The 27,339-nt window shown below is 40.8% G+C and overlaps 2 protein-coding genes across 3 annotated transcripts; one reads left to right on the forward strand and one right to left on the reverse strand.

Moving 5' to 3' along the window:
• The first annotated feature begins 672 nt into the window (after nt 1-672).
• snap29 (synaptosome associated protein 29) lies at nt 673-4,729 on the forward strand. The gene is made up of 6 exons (XM_074670343.1): nt 673-754; nt 1,393-1,629; nt 1,764-1,957; nt 3,061-3,146; nt 3,228-3,332; nt 3,512-4,729. Exons 2-6 carry the CDS (start codon nt 1,393-1,395, stop codon nt 3,670-3,672), a joined length of 783 nt encoding a protein of 260 aa, XP_074526444.1. The 5' UTR covers nt 673-754; the 3' UTR covers nt 3,673-4,729.
• Nucleotides 4,730-9,048: 4,319 nt separating this feature from the next.
• Nucleotides 9,049-26,934, reverse strand: LOC141789909 (somatomedin-B and thrombospondin type-1 domain-containing protein). 2 transcript variants are annotated; one of them, XM_074669445.1, is made up of 5 exons: nt 26,432-26,934; nt 14,899-15,081; nt 14,411-14,501; nt 12,121-12,279; nt 9,049-10,451 (listed from the first exon to the last, which is right to left on the reverse strand). In XM_074669445.1, exons 1-5 carry the CDS (start codon nt 26,679-26,681, stop codon nt 10,346-10,348), a joined length of 789 nt encoding a protein of 262 aa, XP_074525546.1. In that variant the 5' UTR covers nt 26,682-26,934; the 3' UTR covers nt 9,049-10,345. The 2 variants fall into 2 exon arrangements, with proteins under 2 accessions (XP_074525546.1, XP_074525545.1); XM_074669444.1 differs by having other exon boundaries at nt 14,899-15,084; nt 26,432-26,932.
• Between the last annotated feature and the right edge of the window lie 405 nt (nt 26,935-27,339).

Genomic DNA, 27,339 nt, shown 5'->3' on the forward strand with positions numbered 1-27,339 from the left:
GTCCAACTAACAACGGTTTGCAGGTACATTACATGACTGGAATTATATTTATCAAAACAATTAGTGCAATTAACTCAAGTGACTGCTATGAAGATTATAAATACTTACATAAAGTTTAGATCCATGTATGAACGTAGGTATATATTAACAACCGGATATATAGAGGTAACGGGCTATCATCATCATCATCATCATCATCATCATCATCATTATTATTATTATAATTATTATTGTTTTTTTTTATTGTTTTTTTTTTTTTTTCAAAACAGAATTACAAAGGGCTTTGTTAAAGAAATATGAACAATAAAATAGAAATCTAAGGACAAGAAGAAAAAAAATCCAAATAGCAGAAGAGGATACAATGTTATAAAAGGACTGGAAACCACCACCAAATGAATAGACATAAATCACCAGAGCTGATCTCCGACAGAAAAGGCCTTTAGTGCTCAGCCTTAATTTAGTTTTTTTATTTTGGAACAGCAAGCAAAGTCTTGACTTCAGACCTGAAGTTATGGCTGGGCACATACAGACATACATACAGAAATCAGCCCCCTCGGTTGAGACTTTATAATATATTATTATACAACAGTATTGTCCTTGTGTAGTTTACTGGAGTTTCACTGTATGCGCATTTGTTGCGCAGTAGTAGCCTTGGGACCACATTGGTTATGTCACGTGACGTGACAGGCAACGTCTGTAGCTAGTTTGTCAGCTGATACGGCAACAATAACGTCAACTGAGCCGACGGTTAAAGGTTTGTCACTCATACGTGATCCTTAAAGTTGATTTATTTCATAACATTTGATTTTATGATTTATTAGCGTGTCATATTTGGGCTGTGACGCCTTTTTTGGCCGACGGGTGGGGTTATGAGGTGGTGTTTTCTGACAGTTTCGTCAGTAACGTCTGTTAGCTGTTGAAAGCTAGCCCACACCCCTTAGCTCAACTTAGATTATTCAGAAGGGGAGCTTTTATAATTTACTTCCTATCCGTATGTTTCAGAGCTCATTTTGGAAGTTTGTTATTGGGAAATAGTCTCACAAAGTTCCTCCATTGTTTCAAATTCACTGTTGGAAATAGTAGCCAGATGAATGCTAATCACAAACTACCGTTGAATGTAAGGCTTTTTTTCCCCCATCTGTCAAGTCAACATCAACTTACCCTCTATGGAATCTTTTACTTAATTACGAAGGACATAAAGTTAACAATTTGATTAAAGTCAAATATTATTTATTTGTTTATTGTCTTATTAGACCCAAAGAACATGACTCGATCGCAACGTTGAAACAAAATTAATTAAAATGTATAAAATATATTTTAATCTTAGCAATGAAAGGTGTGCGCTTCTAAACCAAAACAAAATCTCTTCTGTATACTACATCTCCCCTACAGATGGCCTACCCCAAATCCCACAACCCATTTGCAGATGATGACGATGAAGAAGATTTTAAACCCAAAGACAGGGGCTTCAATGATGACTTTGATGACAGTGGGTTGAGTGAAGCAGAGAGGAGGCAGCGCTACCTCCAACAGGAAGTGATGCGTACAGCTCAGTCTGCTGTGGACAGCAGTTACCGTTCTCTTGGCCTCATCTATGAATCAGAGAAGATGGGTGTGGAAACTGGAGAGGTAAGTCAATAAATGGTGTAATCTTGTCATACCAATAACTTCTTTTGCAGTGAACCTGGAAGAAGAAAGAGAAAGTTTGTAGTTTCTAACTTTCTCCCCCTCTTTTACTTCTCTGTGTGACTGCACCTCTGTAGGAGTTGGTGCGACAGGGCGAAGTTCTGAAGAGGACAGACAGGATGTTAGATAACATGGATCAGGACCTGAAAACCAGCCAGAGACATATTAACAGTATAAAAAGTGTCTGGGGTGGAATTTTCAATTATTTCAAGGGAAAGCCGGAGACACAGCCAGCACCTGAGCAACCAAAAGCCCATCAGGGAAGTGACAGGTAAGTTTCATTACTTTTTTCAAAAAACCTTTTCTCCCTATGATACAGAAAGGGTGAGGGTAGAAGCTTTTCTTGAGCTAGGAACTTTAATTCTTTTGTTTATTTTCTCTCCGTGCCAGAAATAATTATGGCAAGAGGGATTGTGTTTTCCAGTTGTATTGTTTGCATGGTCCTAAAGTTGGCTCAGATTTCCACTTGTACTCAGAGCTAGTTATGCATCACCAAACTAGATAAGTAGGCGGACTTCCCACACCATACCACTCATGTGTTTTGTTGTTTTTGATGGAAAAGGGACTACTGACTAGCACATGCTCTGCAATCGTAGATAAGGAAGGGATATTTTCCCGTATTGTAATTTTGTATATGTTATTTTTCACTGCAAATAAAGTCCTTTTTTCTGCCATAGTTACACCGCTTTTCTGCTCAATCATTTTATGTAGTTGAACAATGTGGGAGAGGAATCAGTAGCTGATGTCCTCACACAGGTGTTAAAATTCAGTGCTTAGGTTTGTCACCCATAAAAGGGCGACATGCTGGAACTAATTAGCAAAGTAGGTTATTAACAACTCCAAAGAGAAATAATCAAAATCTTTGTATGTAAATGTAAATGCCGTTGAAGCTATGTGGAGTGTGGGTGAGTGGAAGTGTGCTGCATGTGGGCGTTGTGTGGCAATAACAAAGACAAACAACCATAACAAAAGCAGAAACAGTTGTATGTGGTTTGGGGAGGTCTGAGAAGGAGTTTCCAAAACATTTGCTTCTGCTTGAACTTGATACATGAGCCTACAACAAGCGGAAGGATCAATGACAGAAGTAGTCAATCTTTTTCTCTTTCGCTTTCTCTTACTTTGTTATATATGTCAAATAAGAGAGGCCCAAAGGTCCGATTTAGTGGTTAACACTAGATATTTTTTACACATAGTCCTTAATACATAACACCCTACAGGTCTACACTTCACATTTAGATTGAGCATTCAGATGTTACTCATCTTTGAACACTTTTGATGACTCAAAATTTGTATAAGTGAAATCTCATAAAAAGTTGATTATACTATTTGTGGCTTCTTGTCAGCTATTGACCAATGTTTATCTGACTTTCTCAGACTGCAGAGTGCCTTGTCGAACAGCAGAGAATATGAAGATAAGTACCAAGCCAGCCATCCAAACCTTAGGCATTTGAACACAGGAGGTAAGATACTGCGCAAGAAACTCAGCTTTGTGTAACTAAACCAAATATCGTCTGCATTAATCACCTATGTTTGTGTTCCAGGATTTGGGGCTTCAGCGTCTATGGATGACAGCTCATCTAGACAGAATGGAAGGCCTCAGAACAGACAACTACAAGAGGCACACCAGACCCTTGATAAAAATTTAGGTGACAAACATTTCTGTTTGAAATATTTTGATTTTAAAATTGTTTATATTAAACTGTTTCATACAATGAAGTCACAATTGAAAGCACAGAGTTAGTTGTAAGTTAAGTTTGTGATGAATGCAAAGAACTTTTTTTGGCTGTGTTAAGTGTTCCTAATGTCTCTTAATATCCCTCCTTAGATGAGATGTGCAGTGGCTTGAGCAGACTGAAGAACCTTGGACTGGGCCTCCAGGCAGAAATCGACGAGCAAGACGACTCCATTGATGCTTTGATGAATAAAGCGGACAAAATGGATCTCAAGATTAGCAACACGAACAAACAGATCAAAAGTCTCAAATGAAAAAAAAACCTTGGACTCATATTGCAGAGGCAGAGGGCACCAACAAGTCTACTGTCACACTGCTCTTCATCCTGGCCTCTGTTGAATAAACTATGCGTAAAAACACGTAACTCTGACAGATAAGCAAGTGAACACATTTTTATTCACATCAGCTTTGTCCTGTATAACTGACAATTTTCACTTCATTTCTTTTCAGATTTTACTATAAATCCATTTCATTTCCAGTGTTCTCCTGCCACTGATATGTTACCTATGCTTAGAAGGGAAGACTCTATAAATGAGTGTAGTGAAGTAAGGGATGGTTTGTTTTCACCTTCTCACCCCACTCCACCTCAGTCTGAATGTAGAAGATCACCAAAGATTAAGATCTGGTTTCTAGTTTGTTTGTCATAGTTTATTCAGGGTAAAGAGAAAAACAAAAGGAGTATGAGCAATTCAGTGATAATACAAGAACACAGAAATGTGTATATTGCTCATTTGTCAGTGCTAACTCCAGTATTGGATCTGCCTCCACACATATGTGCTAAATGCTTTGTATGTCCAGCTCAGCTCACTTTTGCCTTACATATTTATATATTTGTATGTAGTCTGGAATAGGTTTTTATTCCTGTGCCATGATTTTGTCCCTCCTGGTACATCATGTCATGCTTCACTTTGTTTCATTCATTGAGCTTTGTTTTAATTATGTCCATGCTCCTCTTAACTGCTTGCTTCTTTCCATACAGTTATATAAATTGTTTATTTTGGGAAAATGTGTGGGATCTTGCAGAATGTGATCAGGTCAATAAATGTGCAACATGAAAATGTGAACAAACTAGCTGTGATCATAAAAAGATGCTGAAGAATATTTCTTTTATTATTCACACTATATTCTCTTTATTTACATTTAAGAGTATGTAAACCACTTCAAAGATTTTTTTTATTTTAAATATAGAGATTCAGCCAATAAATTAAGAAAGATTCAAAGGAAATGAGGATTAGAAAGTTTGATTTTTTTTGCCATGTATCACATTTATGTATATCACTAATACAAACAATAAAGTCTTCTTTAAATGTAGAGTCTGCAGATTTTCTTAAAATGCAAATGTAACTTTTACAGGATTAATCCTGCTTAATCATCACTTCTGGACCTGTATGCATGTGTGTTGGCGCCTGTGTCTGCTTCGAACCCACTCCACGGTCTTTATGTTGATGTTTTGTTATTTCTGGATGTGTCAGGGTGGAGACTAAGCGTGGTTACATCAGCCAATCACTGCGCGCCTAGTGCGCACGCAGGTGACTTTGCGTGTTGATTAGCAGGGGAAGAGGCTATCCCGAGCGGCTATGCTAGTGGACGTAGCGCGGAGCAAGAAAAACAACCAAAGTGAAACAAAACGCCAAACAAGTAAAGTTTTTTTTTACTCATCGAGGGTCAAGCTTGGCTCGACTTTCACTCGCTTTCAGGCCCCTGGAGAATCACACAGTACGAAGAGTGACGGGAGTTGGCTTTCTGCTAATCAGGTATGTGTCAAATGCCCGTGATTAGCTCGTGCTAACATGCCAGGTCAGGTGCACGGCCCTCGAGTCTCACCTATGTAGAAACGCAATGCTACAGGTGGTTGCTGTGCTAGTGAGGATGTTCCATAGACTGTATAACTCCCAATTCATACATTAAGCATGAGCGCAACGCCACGCACTAAGCCATTAGCAACCACTAGGCCTGTCACGAGAACAAATTTTGTGACACGATAATTTTCCAAAATATTATTGCCAAAAGGATATTATTGTCAATATTATTTCGATTTCTTTTTCCATTTTTCATTGATGTAATTATGATAAATGGGATAATAAAGTGAGTACACCATATCAAAAGCAAGAAGCTTTAATTTCTTAAGAGTATTTAACTGTAATTAAAAGGTCAGGATCTTTTATATAAAATAAATTAAACAAAAAATATAATAAATTTAACAAACAAGAAAGAGAAAAAAAATATAGTGAAATTGAAATGGACTCTCTTTTAGAAAAAAATAAGTGTCAATGAAAATAATTAATACTAATCAAAAACAATAAAACATAGACCCTGTCTCTAAAGAAAAAATGAAACTCCAAAAAAAACAACAATAAAAACTATGGCCTAAATAAAAGGGAGTTTATACAGTTCCTGAATTGTTTGTAACATGAACTTTTTCCCAGTCAATCCGTACTGTCTGTCAAACATTTTTAACATTTCTGGCTTTCAACCATATTGAGCGCCCACCATTTGGCACTTTTATTTCTATTTACTTTGCAGACTAAAAGCCTCAGTAAGAGCGGATTGTCAAAGAACAAGGCTCCGCCGCACCTCCCCTTCTTCTTCTTTGTCGCCACTATTTTCAAACAAATGGGACATATCAGCTTGTTGGTGTTCATGAGCTCACACTTTGTTCATTCTGATAAAAAACAAAATATTCCCACACTGGGATTGTGGCAGGCGGCTTAAGAACCGAATCTTTCGTGCCATCAGTCATATTAGCGTGTGTTTCCTCCTTACCCCTCAGGACGCTTGCTTCAGCTCCCCATGTGTACGTATGAGCAGCCCCATCTTCACCCCAAAGATCGCATTTTTGACAGATGCTCATTCCACTATAAATCCGCAAAATCCATTACAGAACCTATGCACCCTGATGTTAGGAAAGATAGACGTAGTGAGCCATCTTCTCATTCAGCCTCTTTGGTCGAAAGAGAGGAGGAAAACAAACATGCACGTGTCAGTTTATCGAGGCTGGCAAACTTACTGTGGACATTTTTATTTATTGTTCGGTTAATTGATTTATTGATAATCGTGACAGGCCTAGAAACCACTCTAGGCAATTGCCCAATCTCAATGTCTACACTCACACTCAAGTGATCATACTGGATACATAAACTGTAAAAAGGTCAAATTATTCTTAACACACACTAATTTGAGGCGCGCCCCCTCGAAAGTAAGAGTTCAAGGTTGTCCCACAGGTGAATTGCGAGGTGTGTGAGGGCTCCTGTGCATACTTTCTGCAAAACCGCCGCACCTCGCTTTATGTGTGAGTTAAGGCCAAGGTGTGTTCATGTAGTCACGGATGCAGGCTGAGGGTTTACACTGCCAGTGGCACTGAGGCAAGGAGGAGGAGCCCAGTTTTAATTTGTGTTTACAAACAAGTAAGGAAAATGAGAAGACCCGAGAACCTACCTTTTAAGGCCTTCTGCTGCTGTTGAAAAATGTGTCTCTGTCAAAGAGAAGTGCCACAAGGTGACGCCACATCCCCAGTTTGGGATCTGCTTAATCCCCCACAGAACGGTTTACCATCAATTCTTCTTTGTGCCATAGAGACCTCCACAATGACTTGTTTTCATGCTTTGTGTTACAGTAAAAACATGACTTTATTAAGACTCAGATTTGTTGTAGTTTCCATACTACAAATGGGAAAAAAAAATAAATATTAAAAACTGACACAGAGAAAGCAACCTGACCATTCTATTGTAAGCAAGCTGTCTTGTATTTCAAAGCTTCTGCAAAAACATTTGAAAATTCTGTCTTTAAAGATGTGTGTGGTCTTTAGAAACCAGACTGTGTCCATGTTTTTTCCAGTGAGATGGATGTGTTTACTATGTTGCGTACCAGCCATATAGCTGTCCAGGTCAGCTCGTCATGCGGAGCCATCTATTCATTATCATTCCTCTGAGTTGGACCAGCTGCTCTGGCAGAAGCTCTCATTAGGATGTCTTGCTAATTACAGTACACACTTCCAAAAAACACACATACATCACGCAACACATTGGGCCACATAGAGGAGGGAAACAGGGGTTCCACATGAAGAGGGCCCCTTGCTGATCCAGGCTCCTACACGTCTGAAGCAGAAGAGCATTTATGTAAAGATCATTTTGTTTGTTATGTTTTGTTTGTTATTTTTTTAAGCAGGAAGTTCAATTTGAATTTAAGCTGCAGAATAGTTTAGCCCAAAGTGCTTGTTATTTCAAGCTGTGGTTTCTTTTTTGACTCAGATGTAGTCATGTAAAAACAAAGCCATTATATGAGATTGAAAAACATATCCACATATCCTGCTAAAGCCCTCTCAGGTGGAGGTGGCTCCACACACCCACAACCCCACCATTTAACGGAAGTCACCCGGGTTCTTTCCCTTCACGCCATCCGTGGGGGCCGGGAGGGCTTTGAACAGCTGTCTTGTCAAAAGCAAACAGTGGCCGTGCTGTGACAAAGGCTGCCGGTGCTGGAATGCCCCCCTTTTCAGCGGGCGTAATCCCAGAACACACTGCTGTCGGAGCCCATCAGGCACCGGGCCAGAGACGGGCCTTCCTGCCCTTTGGAAAGCGGGTTAGCAGCAGAGTCGGGGCAGCCAGGGGGGTAAAGCCTGCTTCAGAGGGGATGGACTGTCAGGCTGACAGCACTCTATTGCCACTGTTGTAGTAAGAGAAAATAAAGAGTTGTGCTGACGGAGGGGAGTTTGGTCAGGAGAGGGGGGAGGGAGGAGTGCGGAGAAAGGATGGTCAGGGGGATTAATGGAGGAGGTAAAGTTCAAGTAGCGCAAAGATGAAAGAAGCCAGGGGAATCTCTCCCAAAGGACAAACGTCAGAAGTGTTGATTTGTTGGATCTCAGGTTGTCTTCTTGAACACAAAAGTCAAAGTTCATTTCCAATTTTCCCAAGAACTTCTCCATTTACAAGGAAAACATGTTGTTTACTTTTTTTAATCTTGATTATTTTTCACATCCATATGTTCATTCTAGATTTCAGCACAAAACTCCAGCACACAGAGTCACTAGTGGTGAGATAATTTAACAAACCACCTCAGCTTGGTTTATTTTGAAGTATTGATCATGGTCAAATATAAACACTGCTTCTGTCATGGTCATTTTTTCCCTCATACATCACATACTAGTTATCCCTCTGTCCAGAGCTGCTGTGAAAACAAAAATATGTGAGCTGCAGATGTTGTTACAGATGCTGTTTGCTGCCCAGAGTCTCAGGCCCCATGTTTAGCCTGTCCACACATCACCTGTGACAGTTACGTAACAAAAACTACCCCCAAATTGTCAAAGAATGTTACGCAAAGACTCAATAACAAACATTACCGTTCATTTATTCTGTCGTCATCTTGTTGACACCACAGGACAAAAAATGGAAAGAATGCAGCCGAAGCATGTTGATGGCCACATGTTTGCATTGACTCACGTATGCTCAGCGGCACTCCTGTTTTAACTGTGAGGATGTAAACACTGGTCAGACTGAGGGATATACTTATCAGAGCTGAGTTATTACAGGGAAGGGGGGAAGGGGGGTCTTAGTCACAAAAATGCTTCAAGTGTTGCTTCATCTGAATGTGACAGCGCAATAAAACATAAAAACACACCACCAGAAGAGAAGAGATGACCGTATAGTTGTTTATTTTCACTAATGGACAGTGTACAGAGTATGCTGTGCTGCACTAATAAAATCATCACTGGTTTAAAAATAAATAAACACACAAACAGACACAGAGAAGGAAGAGAAAGTCACAGCTTTCCTGAGAGAAAAGCTTTTACTGGTACCACACGTCGTCCTCTTAATCCAGCAGATTCAGAGATGCAGGAATGAGCCAACTGCTCTTTTTAAGCTGCAGATGCTTTGCTGGAGTTATTTTACTTTTTAAGACAACAAGAGGCTAGAAGGAAAAAGGAGTGCAGATGGAGGAGCTTTTGGGAGTGCTGGGAGGAGGTCCTGCTAATAAAACGAGAGAAGCATGTTGTATGTGATAGTTATATTGGATAATAAACTCCCTTGTGAAAGTAATAGGTTTTCTGAGACGGGCAGGGAGGGAAAACAACATAGTTATTAAGCAATTCTGCTTTGGACACAGAGGACAGAGAGAACCACAGAGAAATTCAATTAAATGGCTCTTTTTCCTCGCCAATAACTTTCAATCTGAACAGATGGGACTGCTTTCAGCTGTGAGTCACTTTAAACAAGTGAAAACATTAATGACTGACACCAGAGAGAGAAAGCATGATCGGTAACACGAATGACACAAATCTCAGCACCTGAGAATCAATACCTGAAATCCAACTTGATTTGCTGGTTTAAATGTGTTTTTGTTGAAAGAAATAATAAAAAGGACACAGTTGTAAAACACAGAAAGACTGACTCAAGGATTTTAGAGATGGACACATTTTGGATGAACCAGTTTTCAGCATCTCCAACCTGCAGGTGATTGGGCTTTGACTGGCTGCAGCAACTGCTGTTTGGTGTTTAACTGTCATATACAAAAAGCTGCAGCTATATAATCACGTATAACATTGAAACAATTAAAAGTAGAAAATGTATAAAGCAAATCATATATTTATATATTTATACATTAGGCATAAACAAATGCTTTTGCATTGATGGAGGTAGATAGCAAAGATGAAGAGGTAAAAAAGCATATTTGCTGCTGTGCTTTGGAAGAGATAAAGAACATAACGTGGCTGAAAAATGCAAGAGCGTTTGTGTGCTTGGTAAAAGTGTATACAGTACAGAGTAATGAGGTGAAAAGGAAAAGTGGCAGGATGCTGCTGGTCTCCTTGAGTTACCTATCCAGTATTCTGGATCAGAGCAGTCTGGCTTGGCTGGCAGGGCTCTGCACAGTAAGCAGGAGGCGTTGAGGGAAGTATTGTCCCTGCATTTGTATGTCTGAGGTTAACATGTAGGTTCAAACAAAGAGCACAGAGTAGGGAGGACATCGGCAGCCCTCTGAGGAGGACTCCCTCACCCAGGAGCCATGACAGCCTGGGACTGAAGCTGCTGACCAGAAGGTTCTGTGAAGAAAAGGAATAAATCAGGCATCATGGAGGAAAAACGTTACAATTCACGTTGTGTGGAACTTATACACTGCCGGCCAAAAGAAAAAATCGCCACCAAAAACACAATTTACTCTTGGACTGTCTTGTAGATTACACAGTATGTGTAGCATGTATAGTTATCACTATACAGTCATATTATTATAATGCATCATGATATGTCGAAGGAATAAATCTTAAGTATACTTAATCATATACACTGCCCGGCCTAAAAAAAGGGCGCCACCAAAAAAAGGTCACACACTGTAATATTTGGTTGGACCGCCTTAAGCTTTGATTATGGCATGCATTTGTTGTGGCATTGTTTGGATAAGCTTCAGCAATGTCACAAGATTTATTTCCATCCAGTGTTGCATTAATTTTTCACCAACATCTTGCATTGATGATGGTAGAGTCTGACCACTGTGCAAAGCTTTCTCCAGCACATCCCAAAGATTCTCAGTGGGGTTAAGGTCTGGACTCTGTGGTGGCCAATCCATGTGTGAAAAAGATGTCTCATGCTCCCTGAACCACTTTTTCACAATTTGAGCCTGATGATTCCTGGCATTGTCATCTTGGAATATGGCCATGCCATCAGGGAAGAAGAAATCCATTGATGGACTAACCTGGTCATTCAGTACATTCAGGTAGTCAGTTGACCTCATTCTTTAAGCACAGACTGTTGCTGAACCTAGACCTGACCAACTGCAGCAACCCCAGATCATAGCACTGCCACCACAGGCTTGGACAGTAGGCACTAGGCATGATGGGTTATCACTTCATCTGCCATTCTTCTTACCCTGATGCGGCCATCACTCTGGAAGAGGGTAAACCTGGACTCATCAGACCACATGACTTTCTTCCATTGCTCCACAGTCCAATCTTTATGCTCCCTAGCAAATTGAAGCCTTTTTTCCAGTTAGCCTCACTAATTGCTGACTGACAGCGCTCAGACTCTAGATCTTGGTGACAAATTAATGCAACACTGGATGGAAATAAATCTTGTGACATTTCAGCAGCTTATCGAAACAATGCCACAGTGAATGTGTGCCATAATCAATGCTAAAAGCAGTTCAAAAAAATATTGGAGCGTGTGATCTTGTTTCGGTGGTGACTTCTTTTTTGGCCATACAGTGCACATGATAAAGAAAACTTCAAATTTATTCCTTTGAATAAATCAGTTTAAAATGTATCATGATACATAATAATAATAATAATAATAATAATAATAATAATAATAATAATAATAATAATAATAATAATAATAATAACATAATAATAATAATAATGTGACTGTATAATGATAATTATGCATGCTATACATAATGTCTTATATAAGACAGTCCAAGAGTAAATTATGTTTTCCACAGAAACTTGTTTCCAAGATGATAAGCAGGACTATGTTGCAAACCAAAAGGTCTCTTTTGTTGTTTATGGAGCTGGTTGATCCTAAAGAAAATTGTATAATGAGCTAAGATCGTTTTGTTCAGTGCCTTGCTCAAGGGCTGACAAGGTGAAAAATGTTCCTTGCCCTTCCTTGCCTCTCTCAGTAGGTGGCTGACAAAAACCTCACAAGCCTACTATTCTGAACTCATTGTGGTGACAGTGGATGGAAACATCGTCAGTTTACTCTTTTTAGTTTGGTTACCTGCTGCTCTCTAGGCCGTCACCTCCACAGCGGTTCGACTTTGACATGGCATCACTCTGACACTCTGCACAGACCAGCCTTTCTCTCACCAGCTGAGCGCTCCAGAGTTTGAGTTTACACGCTGCACTGGCCTGTTTCACTCGAAGGTACACACAGTAACTACAAGGGCAGAGTGGAGAAAGGGAGAGGGAGAGAAAGTCTGTTAAAACAACACAGGGATCAAAAAGTTTTAACACTTTTATCCTTAAAAGTACTCATTAATCTAAACCACAACAGCAAAAACACACAGTCGGGTAAAGCAGATGAACAAAGAGCCCAGATTTAGTTGAAACAGTTTGAAAATGATTCAACTCCCCTCCTGTCCCCTTATAGTTGTTTCAGAGTAAAAGCCCATCCTTTGATGAGAGCCAAGTTGTCATCATCTGAAAAAGCTCTGCTTGATCACAACTTCAACCGGACAAAAGACAAATTAAACGTCCCGATAAGAGATTAGCTCCATTTGAAGGTGATCCAGCAGAGTCACGGTCACCTGCGGTATCCTAACATCAACACAGCTCAGTCTGTTCACTGGAAACAATAATAAAGTCTTGTTTTCGTGCTCACTGTGTTCCCTGGCAGCCACTTTGAACCTCTGCACTATTTATTTTGTCTCTGATTCAGTCAGCTGCAACTAAGCACCAGCCTCAGTGGGGTGGTTTGTCAAAGAAAACAGAGAGATACTTGAAAACCTTGTCCTCTAGTAGCACTGGTAGTGATCGTTTTAGGAAGATAATCTAGGGAGAGATAGAGGAAAAGTTGGCATGATAACTTTTATTTAAGGTTTATATCAGGGACCTGAAAATCTTAATCCACTCAAACATTTTTGCCCAAGTTTTCTTCAAGCCTCTTCAAGTAAAGACAAAACTTCATGATATCATCGCAGCAAACCTCTTCTTCATGAATTCACTGAGATGTTGCCTCAGCAATAATTGGAGATCCAAATACAACAACAGATCAGCTTCTCATGTTGTTTTAACCCCTGGTTTTCATGGTCAAGATCCAAGACAACATCAGGGGCCAGATGTCTTTATGAAATCCCTCTAACTCTGTGTCATCCATGCTGGGCAGCTCACATTTATGAGTAATGTTCTTTCAATCCCCCTGACGCGCTTTATTTCCAAACCAAGGTATCTGATGTCCATTTTAATCAGTGTGAAGAGCTGTGGGCTGTCAGGAAGCCAGCCATGATTTAATTCCCTCGTTTCTTCTTTTTCCAGCTCTGAGAACATCTGCAATCAGCTGGGATCAAATCTGACATCTGAGCAGGAGGAGTGTTCTCCTTTTCATGGATTATGGCTGCCTTATCAGTAAAGGTCAGCTAATGATGCAGACATTCAGCGACAGCGTTCATGTTACACAGTCAAAGCAATTTCAAGGCTCTGTGTGCTTTGGCAACCTCGGCCTTGGTCTGTACTCTCTAATCTTTTGGAGCACAAAGTTGATCTTATATTGACCTTTGAGACAAAGTCAAAACTAGAAAAAAATAACTGATATGGACCTGGAATAAAATCCAACAACATGAGAGACACTGAAAGGCAGCTGTGGGGTTTAAGAGCTAAACAAAATATGCTCACCACAGACAAGGATACACTGCATATTGTAGGCAACAAATGTGGGTTCTACTTTAGGATTAGGATAATAATAAAAAACATGAATATTTTTTAAATTTCCTTATTCTTTAAGCCCTTTGCACACCATATTTTTCGTGCAAATGTTTTGCATGTTATTTTTTCAACCTACTGTGTTTTGATGCAAGCTTTTACACCAGCAGTGTTATTTCACTGAGCGAAAGTGTGGCTTTTATTTTTCGGACCGAGGTTGATTTTTCCAAAATTTCGCATGCAGCAAGTACACATTCAACCAATCAAAGCGCTCGTTGTTGACATGTCACATCCGAAAACATTCAACATGGCAGACCGCTTGATTGTGTTTGTGTACCCAGCACCTGGTTCTTTACGACAAAAGACATAAAAACTACAAAGACAATTATTATAAAGACAACGTTCGAGGAAGCCTCCAAGTTTTTCTCAATTTCATGCCGTTTATTCATGTCACTGTTGGTGAGCAAAGGCCTTTAGTCTGAGCTCTTTCCCATCCCAGAGTCTAAAGTCACTCCACACCTCACACAGTTCAGCTGTAATTACCCCTCTCTGCGTCATCTACACATAAAAGCCAGACAGGAACAGAGTGGGCCGGTTGGGTCAGTAGTGAGCAGTCCTGTGTGTCTGCAGTCTGATAATAGAGGCCTTACCTGGCCTTCTCCTCCTTCATCAGCATGTGTGGTCGCCTCCACGGGTCCTTGAAGTTCCTCTTGAAAGAATCAGGCAGGATCTTTGCCACCTCTGCAGGTCAGTTGTAGGATAAAGCATCAATTAAGGAGGGAAAAAAATGTTTTCTTTTATTTTTTCTTTTTAGTGTGACTTTTAATAACAGAAGGGAAAACTTCAGGCTACTTTTGTTTCTTTTGGAAATCTTTCACTCGTGTCTTGGAGGTGTTTAATTTCTCGGAAAGTGTTTCAGCACTGTACAGAGCTTTACTGAGGTGTTTGAAACTGTGCAGCTGGAGATAAGGCTTCAGACCAGATGTGTGTAAATGTATTACTAAGAGCAAAAGTAAGAACAAGAGGTTCCCCAGAGAATACAGAAATACAAAATGACTAAGTAACAGTGTTCAAAGGGAGAGTGTTTCCTTGCATACATGTATGCTTTCCAGGGCCGGGGAAAAGGTCATGTTCTCACCTTTCGCGGTGCTGCATACGGCGTCGTTTCCAAAGCATCCTCGACGCTGTTTGAGGTCAGGACATGGTGTGCCTCCATTCCTGGGAGGAACAGACACCTGGCGACTCCTTTCTGTGCTGCCAACTCCACATTGTGATGTGCACGACGACCAGGGACCCCATGAGCCCACCTCACAGTCAATGGCTGCTGGGGAGGCAGAAAGAGAGAGATCAGCCAGATGGTTTTACATAAGAAAATGAAGTTCAGTCTGAAGATAGGAAAATGTGATGACTTGGTTAGAGTTAGGAGTGGATGGCATAGTTTTTCCCTTAGATTCAAAGACTTGGTTGGGTAGATGCACATTGCAACACTGTGTTGTTATTGTGCTTGATGATTTGCTTCTTAAATAACAGGAAACCACACCCTATTGCACACCCTGCTTTATGTTGGTTTTACTCTAAATGTGACCAGAGGGAACTAAACAAACACTGTGGTGTATTCAGGAAGGATTAAAACTAGAAATCAAGACCGCAAAGATATTACAAAAGTATCACCTTTGGGAATTAATTTAGTGAGACAGGGTCCTTTTTCAATCTGGTCTTTTTTCTAGTCTCCTTATAAAGCCTCAACATAATTCTGTGAAAATTAAATGGTTCTGTTCTGTGGTTTTGTTGTCCGACTAATATTGACCCATCATGTATCAGCAGGCTTTAGTGTACGCTGGTAATATGGTTATGTTGTGTGTCCTGTGAGGCTAGAACTCGAGCAGTTAGTCCATGTTCAGACCATAGACTGTATATAGAGTGGACAGCGTGGCTCCACCATTTATAGCTGTACGGTTTTGAAGCCAAAATAGCGCCGTCTCAGGCGCCACCATTGTAGCAGTTTGGAGCCAGAGTCTCCGCAGTAGAGACGATGAGGGATTCTGGAAGAATCTGAGTGGAGCTGGGTGACAAAAAATTTTTTTTTTTTTTTCTTTGGAGAGTCTAATCGCTTCCTGACTCTACCTTCAACATATTTTACACTCCCTGAAAAAAATAGACGAGAACGGCATCTGTCAATCATCATTAAACGTTACGTAAAGCCTCGTTTTTAACCTTGTATAACTAATGAAAACGAAACTTTTCAGAAAAAAACAGGACTTGAATAAAAGACAGCCAAATAATATCTTCAAATCACCACAACAAGCGGACGTGAGAAACATTTCTACGAGGTGCATTCATTTTTTAAAGTTTGACCACAGCCCATCTGGAATGGCTGGAAAGCAGGATTTTTAAACCTATACTGCAGCCAGTCACCAGGGGGAGCAGTTCTTGTGGAGACCGCACTTCTGGATCTGTTTTATTTGCACTCCCTCGCCACCTTGTGGACCGGAGTCTCCGCACACTGTTGTGAAATATTTTTAGACGTGTTTGTTTTGGAATTTAATGGAGACCAGATCGAAACAAATTTTCTTTGTTCAAGAAAACTTTTTACTGGATACAGGTACTTTTCAGTACAGTTACTTAGCCCTATGGTTCAAAACATGACATCAAGCAAACGTTGTAGCAGCCGGCTACATGTTAGCGGCATCTGCAGCCTGGTGCTCTGATGTATCTGTAGGCTAACATGGGCTGTATCACTCTCCTGTTTAGCTTTCTTCTGCTCTTCTGTGTTTCTTTTGTCTGATGGTTAGGCTCCTGTGACCATCATCACCACAAAATTAGTTCTAGAAATCGTTTTTTTCAGAGAAAAACACGGATCTCTGTGTTTTATCTCGTCTTACTACTTAACTCTGTCAGCCGGCGTGGTGTTGTCATAGAGACCTAGACGTGCTGTGAATCAAGCCGGTCCTAGACCACCTGTCCTGGAAGCTGAGAAGTAGCAATTTAAAATGACATGTAAGCATTGTTGGCGCTGGTAACCTCATTTCAAAGTGTGGATTATGATCAGGCATATATCTAGAAGGGAGACTTCACAGCCCCTTTAAAGGAATACCTTTAAGACTTTTTCATATTTGTTTCACTTTTAAAACCATCAGGTCACATCCAAGTCGTCAACCACTGTGCAAAAACAAGTGTTCACCCTCTGCAAACTCAGTTGATCTTTACCCCTGAAGTTGTTTAAACTTTTAAACTCTCCTTTAATCTTTGCTGCCATGCCTTACTGCATGGCTGAAAGTGTGAGATGCAACACACCCAGATATAGAGTTGCACAATATTGCACAGAGTATTCACTCAGGTAGGCCGGCATCAAACAAGGGACTGGATCATTACCATCTATGAATGTCAGGACTCCAGACTCAGGAAGTCTGCAACCCAGGTCATATGTGTGGGGCCATTTAAATAAGGGGCTAATTTAGCATCCTGTTCGCCCTGGTCTCCCTCAACACACACACACACACACACACACATTGAGCTCACCGTATAAACAAAGCAGCAGTAGCAGCAGCAATCAGGCTTCCCTTTTCTGTAGGCTGATTTAGCCAATTACATCAGCCTAAGAGGAAGCTGTATTAGTAAGATGTCTGCTCTGATCAAAGCTAAGCTAAGTAATCAGGCCTCGTCCTGCATGGGCCTTTAATAGCACCAGACTTTAACAGAGCGGTGGAGGGGGGGTGAGGTGAAAGATCTTCTTCACTTTCAGAAATGCAAATATAAACATTTACATCAGAATACTTTTTGTGTATCCTCTGCTTAAAATGATGTTCACAGTTTAAAAAATGAATACAACAAGAGCAGGTGCACACAGCGTGAAGCTATTAGATGTTCTCTGGTGAAATTACAGGGAGCGAGTGGATAAATATACCATAACTGGATCTAATCCGCCCTCGCCGTTTAATCTACCTAACTCTGTCTTTATAATACACACTCACCCTACAGCACAATAGTGCAACTGAATAAGTGTGTGTGTGTGTGTGAACAGTAGAAAAAGAGCGAGGGAGAGCTTTCAAGGTGCCGCCGGTTCAGTTCATTCCCATGGTCCTGTTGGGGTTTGAGAGAGAGGAGGGGGCTGCAGTCTCAGTGACACGGCCGATCCACAAAGCCACTGTGGAATCTCTGCATTCCTGCACATTAGTGCTGCCCACCTGACACTCGCCTTTCCCAGATCACCACACACACACATACACACACACACACACACATCCAAAACAATATCTGTCAGATTAAACCCACCCACTTGGGCTTGTTCCACCTTCAGTCATCACTCTAAAACACACAGACACACACATTAACCTGTGTATACTTGTAAAGTGACATGAACTTTCTGGAAAGAAAACAGAGGGGCGTGAGGGCATCAGACACTATCAGCTTCCTTTTCTGGCCTCCTCCTCCTCCTCTTCTTATCCTCTCTCCTGGCCTTTCCTTCCTCTGACGTTCACTTAGGCAGATCTTATTGTGCTGTTTGTCTTTCTCATGGTGTGAAAATTGCGAGCAAGCAGACCAGTTTAGCTCTTTACGGCAGTGAAAGCGATAGGGTCAGCGAGTTCCCGCACACGAGGGGGAAACAAGGCGATTACACCTCAGATCAAGCAGGACTGAGCGCTTGTCTGGTAGTCTCAGCCTGTTGCCCCCCGGGCCACTGGGGGTCAGAAGGCAATTACTAAACTGTGGTGGTCCCTGCTGCTCAGTTTCTGCTACCACCAGTGTGACAGTCCTACCACCCACATGATAACCCTGCACACAGTCTGACACAGCCTGGCTCGCTCAGTCCCCCGTCCCCTCTGTCGACGAGAAAGTTGGAGAGCCGACCTCCTCCATCACCTCTGACCCTTGACCCCAATATAGGAAACAAATGGCACTTGTTGTCACCATGTTCTGCCATTGTCTTGACCAACAGCTGATATCTTTACTAAGTGTGTTCAAGTGGCTAAAAGTTTCCCTACAACATGAGGAGACTTCTACATGTAACAGGGACAGTGTTTTATCTTTGAGTCTGCTCTCTAATCTTTTGGATGTTACAGCCACCTTTAAACACTGATACCAGCTACTAAATCTTCACAATTTTAAGGTCTTAAAACACATGATCTAGTTCACCAGTTTTGAGGCAATAGAGCTTTGAAAAAAGATATCAGCACATGTTGCTACACTTTGTGGTTGCTGTTGAAGGGGAAGCTGAGCAGAAATAAGACATTGCTGTGTTTAGTAATGTCAGACAAACATGGTATTTGAGATGAAGTTGCTTCCTCCTCACTCCCACCGTCTGGTTTCTCTGCCCCCTCAAACAAGATTTTAATCAAAACTAGAAAAGCACCCAGAGAGCACAGACCTCCACCAAGCATTTTGTGAGTGTCATGCAACACTTCAGTCCTACTTTAATGTTATACTCCCTTTCAGCAGACTGTCTGCTACAATTTGGTGTTAGTTGCAGGTTTATACAACAATTTGTTACCTGACAGTGTTGAAAATTATGATGACCCAGTACGTTTCATATTCTGGATCTTAGTATCCAGAATATTGCCAGGATCTAAATCGTACTTTAAAAATCTGTCAGAAATTATCCTGACTTTGTCTTGTATTGTTTTGCAAAGCAATTCAACCATTTATCGTGGAGTTATATACACATATGGTGAAAACGGCCCTATCTCACAATGATAAAGAATCCTTTAAAAAAAGACCTGGATCCAGATGGTGATCCACATCACCTCTGAAATTTAATCACTTCTTCCTTATCCCATTTTGAACATTTTCCGAAAATTTCATCAAGATCCGTCTGTTACTTTTTGAGTTATGTTGTTCACAGACAAACAAACTCTACCAAAAGCATAAACTCCTTCGAGGAGGTAGGTATAGGTCATTTGTTCCCCATGTTGCTGTGACTTATTTGTTATTGAACCAAACTCACAAAAACATCTTTTACTGAAGCTTTAACAGGTTATCACAGAGATCATCTTTTTAAATGATGCTTAATGTTGTTTAAAACATTTGAAAATGTAGCTGAAGTTGAACAAAGATAGTTAAAAGTGATTAAAAGTGTTTGCTGGGCCACACGCTGCAGCAGGTTGGCTGGTTTCCTCAGCTGCTGGCTGAACTTCAGTCAGAGCCCTCAAACTGAACCAAACTCTGCATCCAGCCTCAGCACTTTTATCTCCTGACTTATCAGCCCATCTCCAGTCACTCTCACTCACAGGGAGGTAATAGCATGCTATCTAGCTTTCAGATTGGCATTCTTTCACTCTTTCTTTCACTCTCTCTGAATCCTGCTTCCATTTTAGGCCTTCACAACAAAAGAGTTATCAGACCCACCCGCCCAATTTGCTTTATCTTCTTCTCCCTTTATCACTTCGTCCCCCCTTCTCTCTTGTTCTTTCTCCCCCATCTGTCTCTCTCCTTTTCACTTTCCACCCCCTCCAACCACCCCCACTTCCCTTTAATGGGACCCAGATGACCAGCTGCTCCAGGGGACCACTGCACCCCAAAAACCTCTCCAGTCAGCCACCCTGGGCCCTGGGCTCTGGTCCCATCAGACAAGACCGGTAATGTTCAGACACACAGGGGAGAGCCATGAGGCTGATAATAGAGGTGAAGGACACAAAACTGAGCCCTAATAACAGGTTAGCTCATAAATGTTTCCTGGAGACACCTTGAAAAGAGAAGCCAAGCAAACCAAATCATTAAGAGGGTTCATTACAAACACAGCTAAGACAGATTTTCTGTTCAGACAGCAGGAAGTTTAAGAACGACTAGACCAGACAACTCTTAATGTTAGAATGATGAAGTTCAGACATAACACCAAAACAAGAAATGTCCATGATGAACACACAGACTGCCTGAAAATATAAAACAAAACAAGGACAAGCAAGGATATGAAAAATCAAAATAAGTCTGTGAGGAGCACCTGCTCACCTTGAAAGACATCACTAAAGACAAAGTAATCATAACCTCTGAGTTGTTTTCAAAGTTGTGAAAAAGTGTTTGGATAAAAGTCATTTTGGAGGCTACTGCAACGTAACTCTTTGGGAAGGAGAGTTTAGATATTTTAACTTAGTTAAATGTGGTTTAAGACACAAGAAGGACACTGTCTCTCCAAAACAACACTACCACACTGTCTAGATTTGCCCATTAGCATGAAAACTTGCTAATGGGCAACTAAATAGTGCAAAATTAGCATCCTACTGGCGCAAGGAAAGAAATAGCACCATAGCCAAGAGGATACACCTTCTTGAAAGACAAATGTATTTTGGAGATTTTAATGATACTTGGCTGATGGTAGGGCTGCAACGACTAATCGGTAAAGTCTTTAAAAATCATTTAGTAAAAGCCTTAAAAATGTTCTTCCGTAATCAATGCACTGTGCTGTGGCATTATTATATTACGTTGTCTTCTGTTTATTTGTCTTCTTCCTTTTTGTCAGATTATTTAGTGGTTGGCAACTAGCTAAAGGTGCATTACTGCCACCTACTTGACTGGAGTATAGATTACCTTGGCTGTGGGGCTGTATTTGTCACATGTTAACCAGAGTATTTCACGCTGAGTAAAAGCACACAGTGTTGACTGCAACATTTGCAAAAATGACCTCTAATGGCACGGCAGTACGACTGCAATGATCCAGCACTTAAAATGTAAATATGTTGGGCTCATCAATGGCGAGCCGGGAGCTAAACAGCGAGATGCGAAGCTACAAATCCCACATAAACTCCTTTTATATGTTGTGAAATGCATGGTATGTCTCTTAGGACTCATTTTCTCTTTTTATTAAGTCGTCGCCCTGTTTGAAAACCGCAAAGATTCATTAAACTAGCATTAGCGTTAGCTGCTACAGATAGTGGTAGAGCAGAGGGATGTACTGTTTGACCTGTAGGTGAAAAGATTGAGGACACATTTTTGCCTTTTTGGCCCATTAAGTTCTTAATCTAATGACATAGCCACATATTTTCTATTATTTTGCCCATACTGTTGATTTTTTAAGTGACAATACATTCATATCACTTTTTATACTTTATGAATGTAGCATCTGGTCAGCTTAAACTATGTTCAAATATGTTGTTTCTTTGTACACATCTTTTAGCAAACAATAGTAATCAACTTAAATACCAATGCATGTTTAGTTTTGCAAATTTTACTGTTATACATTGTCATGCTTTTTTTTCACGATTCATCAATTTATCATAAATATAGCCATTAGTTGCAGCCTTAGCTAATGGTATCAGCCATAGACTAACTTGAAATTATTCTCACAGTAAATATGTGTATTTCCTGGCCGACAGTTCCTACAGTAACAGCTGAGACATCTCAAGCTCAATATGGAGTGAAACTCTTTTTTTATCTGGTCCATGAAGAGTCCAGATGACGAACATCAAATCCACAACCCAGATTATTGAATTTGCTGCGTGCAGTACGTGTGTACAAGGGGAAACAGGATGGAGAGACTACAGCAGCTGGGATGTTTCAGCTTCAGCATCATAAAAAAAACATCCTCACAGAGACTGAAGGAAGAACATGTAGGAAGCCAGGGAAAAACGGGAGTGAGCAGAGGTGGAAAGAATCAAACATGATGGCATGACAGCATACCACACCCTGACCGAAGTATGAGGAGAAGTTCCTGCAGCAGAGAGAGGCTAATGGTGAACAAACCTCGGGAGTATTACAGCCTGAAACATGTCTTCATGATGATGTGAGAGCTACCAGCTGCCACAGGGGAAGAGGAGCTGCCTCAGTTACAGTAGCTCTGACACTGAATTTATGTGATGTTCAACAGGTAATCCTACAAACTCCTCCCATGGATTCATGAAACTGCACAGAAAGGATTTTACACTGTCCAAATCTTTTAACAAGAGCAGGAAAGTTAAGACATGTCTCACTTAGGAGACAGCTTCTTTTGAGTCAGACCCTCTGATCCATTTCTTATATTTTTGGCCTTTCCCATCATGCATTTCTCCTCAAATGTTTCTAAACATGCGCTAATTGAGTATTTTTCTCAACAAGATATCTCACAGCTGCTGTTATGGCTGTTTCTTTCCCTCTGTTGTGTCCCCTGCTCGTTTCCACTGATTGATAATGAGGATCACCTGGCCCTCAGCATTAATGAGCTTACCGCTGTTCGCAAGAAATGAGTTCAAAAACTTATTCTTCATTTTCTTATTGTTTAATTCTTGGTCTTAATATTACCAAATCCCCTTTTGTTCATCTCAGGTGTTTTCTGTATTTTTTCTATGGGTCTTTGGTGAACGTTGTTAGCCTCATAGGGCTGTGCTGTCGTGGGATGTAACAGCTGCTTTCACAAAGTATGTCCTCAATATTCATATGCATTCTTTGTCATAACACCTGTTGCAGAACATACCACAAACTCTGAGTATTGTAGGGGGAAAAAAACGAGGACTGTGAGTGCAGGAAAAGCCAAAAAAAAAGTCATATAGACTTGCTCCCTGCACGAAGCATCCATATATAGAAGGAAATTCCTGTATTTTGGAGACACTTGGACATATTTCTAACATACTTTAGCATAAACAAGGTAAAAGCAGCCAAGATGCATCTTATGGCGTGGATTTCTTTGAAGGCTAAGCTGGAGATTTCATTTCAGTCTGTTTTTATCTACTTAAAGCTATCAGTCTGGAAAGTGTTTTCCTTCAGATAGAAGCCAGACTTTCACCAAACAATAAAAAGTTTAGGAGACGAATAATGTCAAATTGCTGTACATTGCATCCCCAACTCAAGAAACACTTAGTATTTAGATCTTGAGCTTTTTATGACTGTGCAAGTTTTATAACTAATTATGTAGACACAAGTTTCATTTTTTTGCCAAACCATATTTCAAGTTTCAACATTTGTAAATCATGCAAACTGTCCATGAAATATCCTTCCTGTTATTCTGCTTGTTTTAATTCAACCCCTTCCAGCTTTTAAAAGAGTAACATAAATACAAAGTGCTCATAAAACTCCCCCACACTGCTAACAAGAAAGACAAACTCCTGCCAAGTTTTCATTAAGAACACATCTCTTTCATGAATCTTATCAAACTCCTCAGAACTGTTTGAGTTTTTGTTTCTTTATGATACAAACAGTCTGTCTCTGCTCTGATGTCACCCACTCCAGGCTCCCTGCGCAGCTACAGCTGACACGACTAAATTACAGACTGTGACAGACGGTACACAGACAGACGCCGCGGAGCGTTACAGAGCTGCAGGATCAGATAAAGTCTGAGTGTGATGTGCGTGAAAAAATCGGGGTGCTTCAAGCCAAACCACAGCTGTGTGTTTGGTTTGTGCGGCAGGGATGCTCAGGTATCAGAGGGAGGAAGTCAACCTGTGTTTATGTGCATCACTCAGTGTTCGCTCATCCATTCTGCTGGAAGAGGTCAGGGACGAGATGATGCTACATTATACACAAATTTGTGTTTTAAGATGTTTGTGAACTGTACTTTTATCTCATGTTGCTGCCTTTGTAAAGCACTTTGTAACATAAAGTTTAAAAAGAGCTAAGTGACAAATCATTTCATCATCATGTTATTATCCTCAATTTAAATCTCTCCAGTATGTAGTTACTCTTTACAGTTGCACTCTTTAACTTGCAACACCTGCAGTCTGCAACTCTCCCAGGACAGATCTACTTCCTCCTGCACTGAGTCTCATCAGTTCTCACCTGTCAGAGTAAGCCCCCATCAGGTCCACAGAGAGAAAAGAAAGCCCCTGACACGTGAGTGAACTGATGCACATGCAGCCGGGGGCTGACCTCTGAGGGTCCAGCTGCTGTTGAACTGAACAGTGATGACTAAACACTGAGCTGTGGAGCTTCTCTGAGCCTGTTCTGTTAACTTTCAGTTTGGCAGACACATGGAAAGAATCAAGTGATGCCTGGACTCCTCTCATCTGGCTGCTGGGTGATATACGCTGTCTCTACCAACCAAGCCTCTCTAACTAACTGGTGGATACAAAACACACATCAGCACTTCAGTCTGCTGCATTTTACTTATGCGTTATCACATTTTCTGTAGAAATAATCATGCTGTTAGGTATAAAATCCTACATGCTGTGTCTTTCTGGTCTTACTCTGACTAGAAAAGCTTCATTCAAAGGCATGAAAGGAACTTTTTGTGCAATACTTTAGAAGCTGTGTCTGTGGTTTAAAAGTTAGCCGATGGATCCTGTTATGGGCATTAAATGGCATAAAATTACTGCTTAAGCAAAGTCTGCTATCTGTGACAATGCTACAACAACACTTTCAGCAAAGTTAAGCAAACAAAGTGAAATTCCTCTTATTTACCCTCACTGAAACCACACTCCAGTAAAGTGTTTGTCATCTTCAAAACATAGAGACTTTCTGCCAAAGTTCCACAAAACTTCAACTCAAATTAAGATCCTTTAAGTTTCTAAAATGATTCACACATCAGTATATAAAAACAAGAAAGTTTGTACATAACAGAAGTTTACTAGTTTGGCTTTACAGCTCAGCGTGCTGCAGTTAAACTGTGATTTACAAGTCTCTCAGCTATCTTTGAAGTTAACACTGGGGTCTGATAAAGAGTCTCCATTACAGGACTTAAAAGTGGTGCACTTCGGTCCAAATGAAGGAGCCAGTTAGCACAGACACAACAGACACAAATGTTCACTTTGTAAACACTCAAAGTGCCTAAACAGAGGGATCAGAGCAGCATGTGAAGAGCCCTTTGACCCGCAGGAGCGACCCTGCAGGTGATTGTTAGTGAGCACTTTAGTTGAGCGTCAGCCTCTGCGTGTATCTACACACTGATAATTACTCTCTGTGAACTTGAGATGTTTCAACATGAGAGCTCTGAGTGTCCGTCTGTCACAGCTCGGACAGACACAGCTCCACTGTACTCTGACCATCTTTGGCAGTCTGTTCCCATGGTGTCCAGTCCTTCATTTGTCCATATATAGCAGAATCAGCCAGGATGATGAGGGAAGAGGTGACCAACACACACATTTTTCAACTGAGTGGGTTTTATTCTGTCAGTGGAGTTGAAGAGAAAATCAAAGCTTCAAAAGAGATTATTCAATTTATGATTGGAAGTTGTCAAAAAAAAATGTAAACATTTATTTGTTTTTCTGAAAAGTTTATCATTAATTCCAAGAGCTGAAATGGAAAGATGTCTTCAGATTGCTTCTTTGTAAAATCAAACCTCTTGATCTCTCTTAATTCATAAATAACTAGAAAAAGAACAGATTTCAACTAAAGGAAGCCGAGGCCAACAAATCTGTTATCTCAACTTTTAAAATCATACTTTACCAAAGTTGATGACTCATTTCCACCGATTTGTAGTTGTATTTATTTACTGATTTTGATGCTGTAGTGACTTTGTTGCACTCAGAAACTTTCGAAGCCAAGGAGTCAAACCAACAACCTGCTAATGGAAAAACACAGCCCCATACCACCTCCACCTTTGTCCGGATACTTCAAACAAACAGCATTAATGAGCGCACTGGAGACAGCTATGTGTAGTATGTCTCACTGTCTCCATGTCACCTAAATGCCAGCCACCTCTGCCTGAGACTGGACACCACTGAACAGCATCCTCACGAGACAGGACGCAGCTGGAGCCCAAACAAAAGGTGCACGCGCTCAAACGCATACAAACTGCTTCAGTAGTTTCTGTGGACATGATAATAAAAGCAGCTCACCAGATATTTGGCACACGCTCTGGTAGTCCTCGCAGCAGTCTCTGGTTTTCTGACAGTAGGTATCACAGTAGCACACAGTTTTCCTCCTGGTGTACTCAAAACATTCATTGTTCCGGCCGGTGCAGCAGTTGGGGCTCTCTCTCTCCCTGCAGCCCGCTTCAGCCTGTGGGAAAATCTCCCCACAGAAAAACGCTAAGTATCCACAAATGACAAACCCGAGACGTGCTGAGCTCCATCCACGCGCTCCCATGACGGAAACTTTCAGTGGGTCCACTTGATCCGCTCACCCCGCAGGTGTATGCTTCCCTTTTCTTAGTGTTTAAATCTGCTCTACGTTTCAAGAAGACTCTGCTGTTAAGCTATGAACTAAATGTAGATGTAACGTAACTTCAGCACTGACGCCTACACGAACAACTGATGCGTAAAAGTGGAGCCTGCGCGCACCAGCTCTCCTCTGTCCGTCTGCTGGACACCGCCCCTCACTGCTACTGTTGGTTATTAGGAAAGACGTACAGTACCAACCTCTCTCTCCCCCTCTCCCTCTCTCTAAATGAGAGCTTTTAAAGGATGTCTTCTTGCGCTCTTAAAGGGGGTTGAATCATCTCAGCAGAGAAACAGAAGAAGTCCATTTCTGAAAAAGACTTCAAGACCAACAAATGAGTCCAATTACAGCGTCCATAGTTACTTGCATCATATTTCAAATCCCTAACCATTCAAACTGTTATGAATCTGAAATAAAATTTTTACTCAAGCAAAAAATATCGGATAATAGTGTCCATACTCGTTGAGATTTTAATCAAAAATCAATTTCAGCACCACGGACAGCGTCAAAACTTCTTTTATATTAATAAAGTGAATGAAACTGAAGTTAACTCAAAAAGTAGTGAGCAAATGTGTCTGTAGAAAGG

Source organism: Halichoeres trimaculatus, unplaced genomic scaffold (assembly GCF_033239565.1).
Source record: "Halichoeres trimaculatus isolate MK-OKI-2021-1 unplaced genomic scaffold, fHalTri1.1 fHalTri1_scaffold_5, whole genome shotgun sequence".
Classification (NCBI taxonomy): Eukaryota; Metazoa; Chordata; class Actinopteri; order Labriformes; family Labridae; genus Halichoeres; species Halichoeres trimaculatus.

What these genes read in the sequence shown, in the direction of transcription:
- snap29 (XM_074670343.1), top strand. Translation starts at nt 1,393, where the DNA reads ATGGCCTACCCCAAATCCCACAACCCATTTGCAGATGATGACGATGAA. An exon ending in TGGGTGTGGAAACTGGAGAG is followed by an intron (nt 1,630 to 1,763) that starts GTAAGTCAATAA and finishes GCACCTCTGTAG; the next exon opens with GAGTTGGTGCGACAGGGCGA. An exon ending in GACCCTTGATAAAAATTTAG is followed by an intron (nt 3,333 to 3,511) that starts GTGACAAACATT and finishes ATCCCTCCTTAG; the next exon opens with ATGAGATGTGCAGTGGCTTG.
- LOC141789909 (XM_074669444.1), bottom strand. Translation starts at nt 26,681, where the DNA reads ATGGGAGCGCGTGGATGGAGCTCAGCACGTCTCGGGTTTGTCATTTGT. An exon ending in GAGCGTGTGCCAAATATCTG is followed by an intron (nt 15,085 to 26,431) that starts GTGAGCTGCTTT and finishes CTGCCTCCCCAG; the next exon opens with CAGCCATTGACTGTGAGGTG. An exon ending in ATGAAGGAGGAGAAGGCCAG is followed by an intron (nt 12,280 to 14,410) that starts GTAAGGCCTCTA and finishes CTGCCCTTGTAG; the next exon opens with TTACTGTGTGTACCTTCGAG.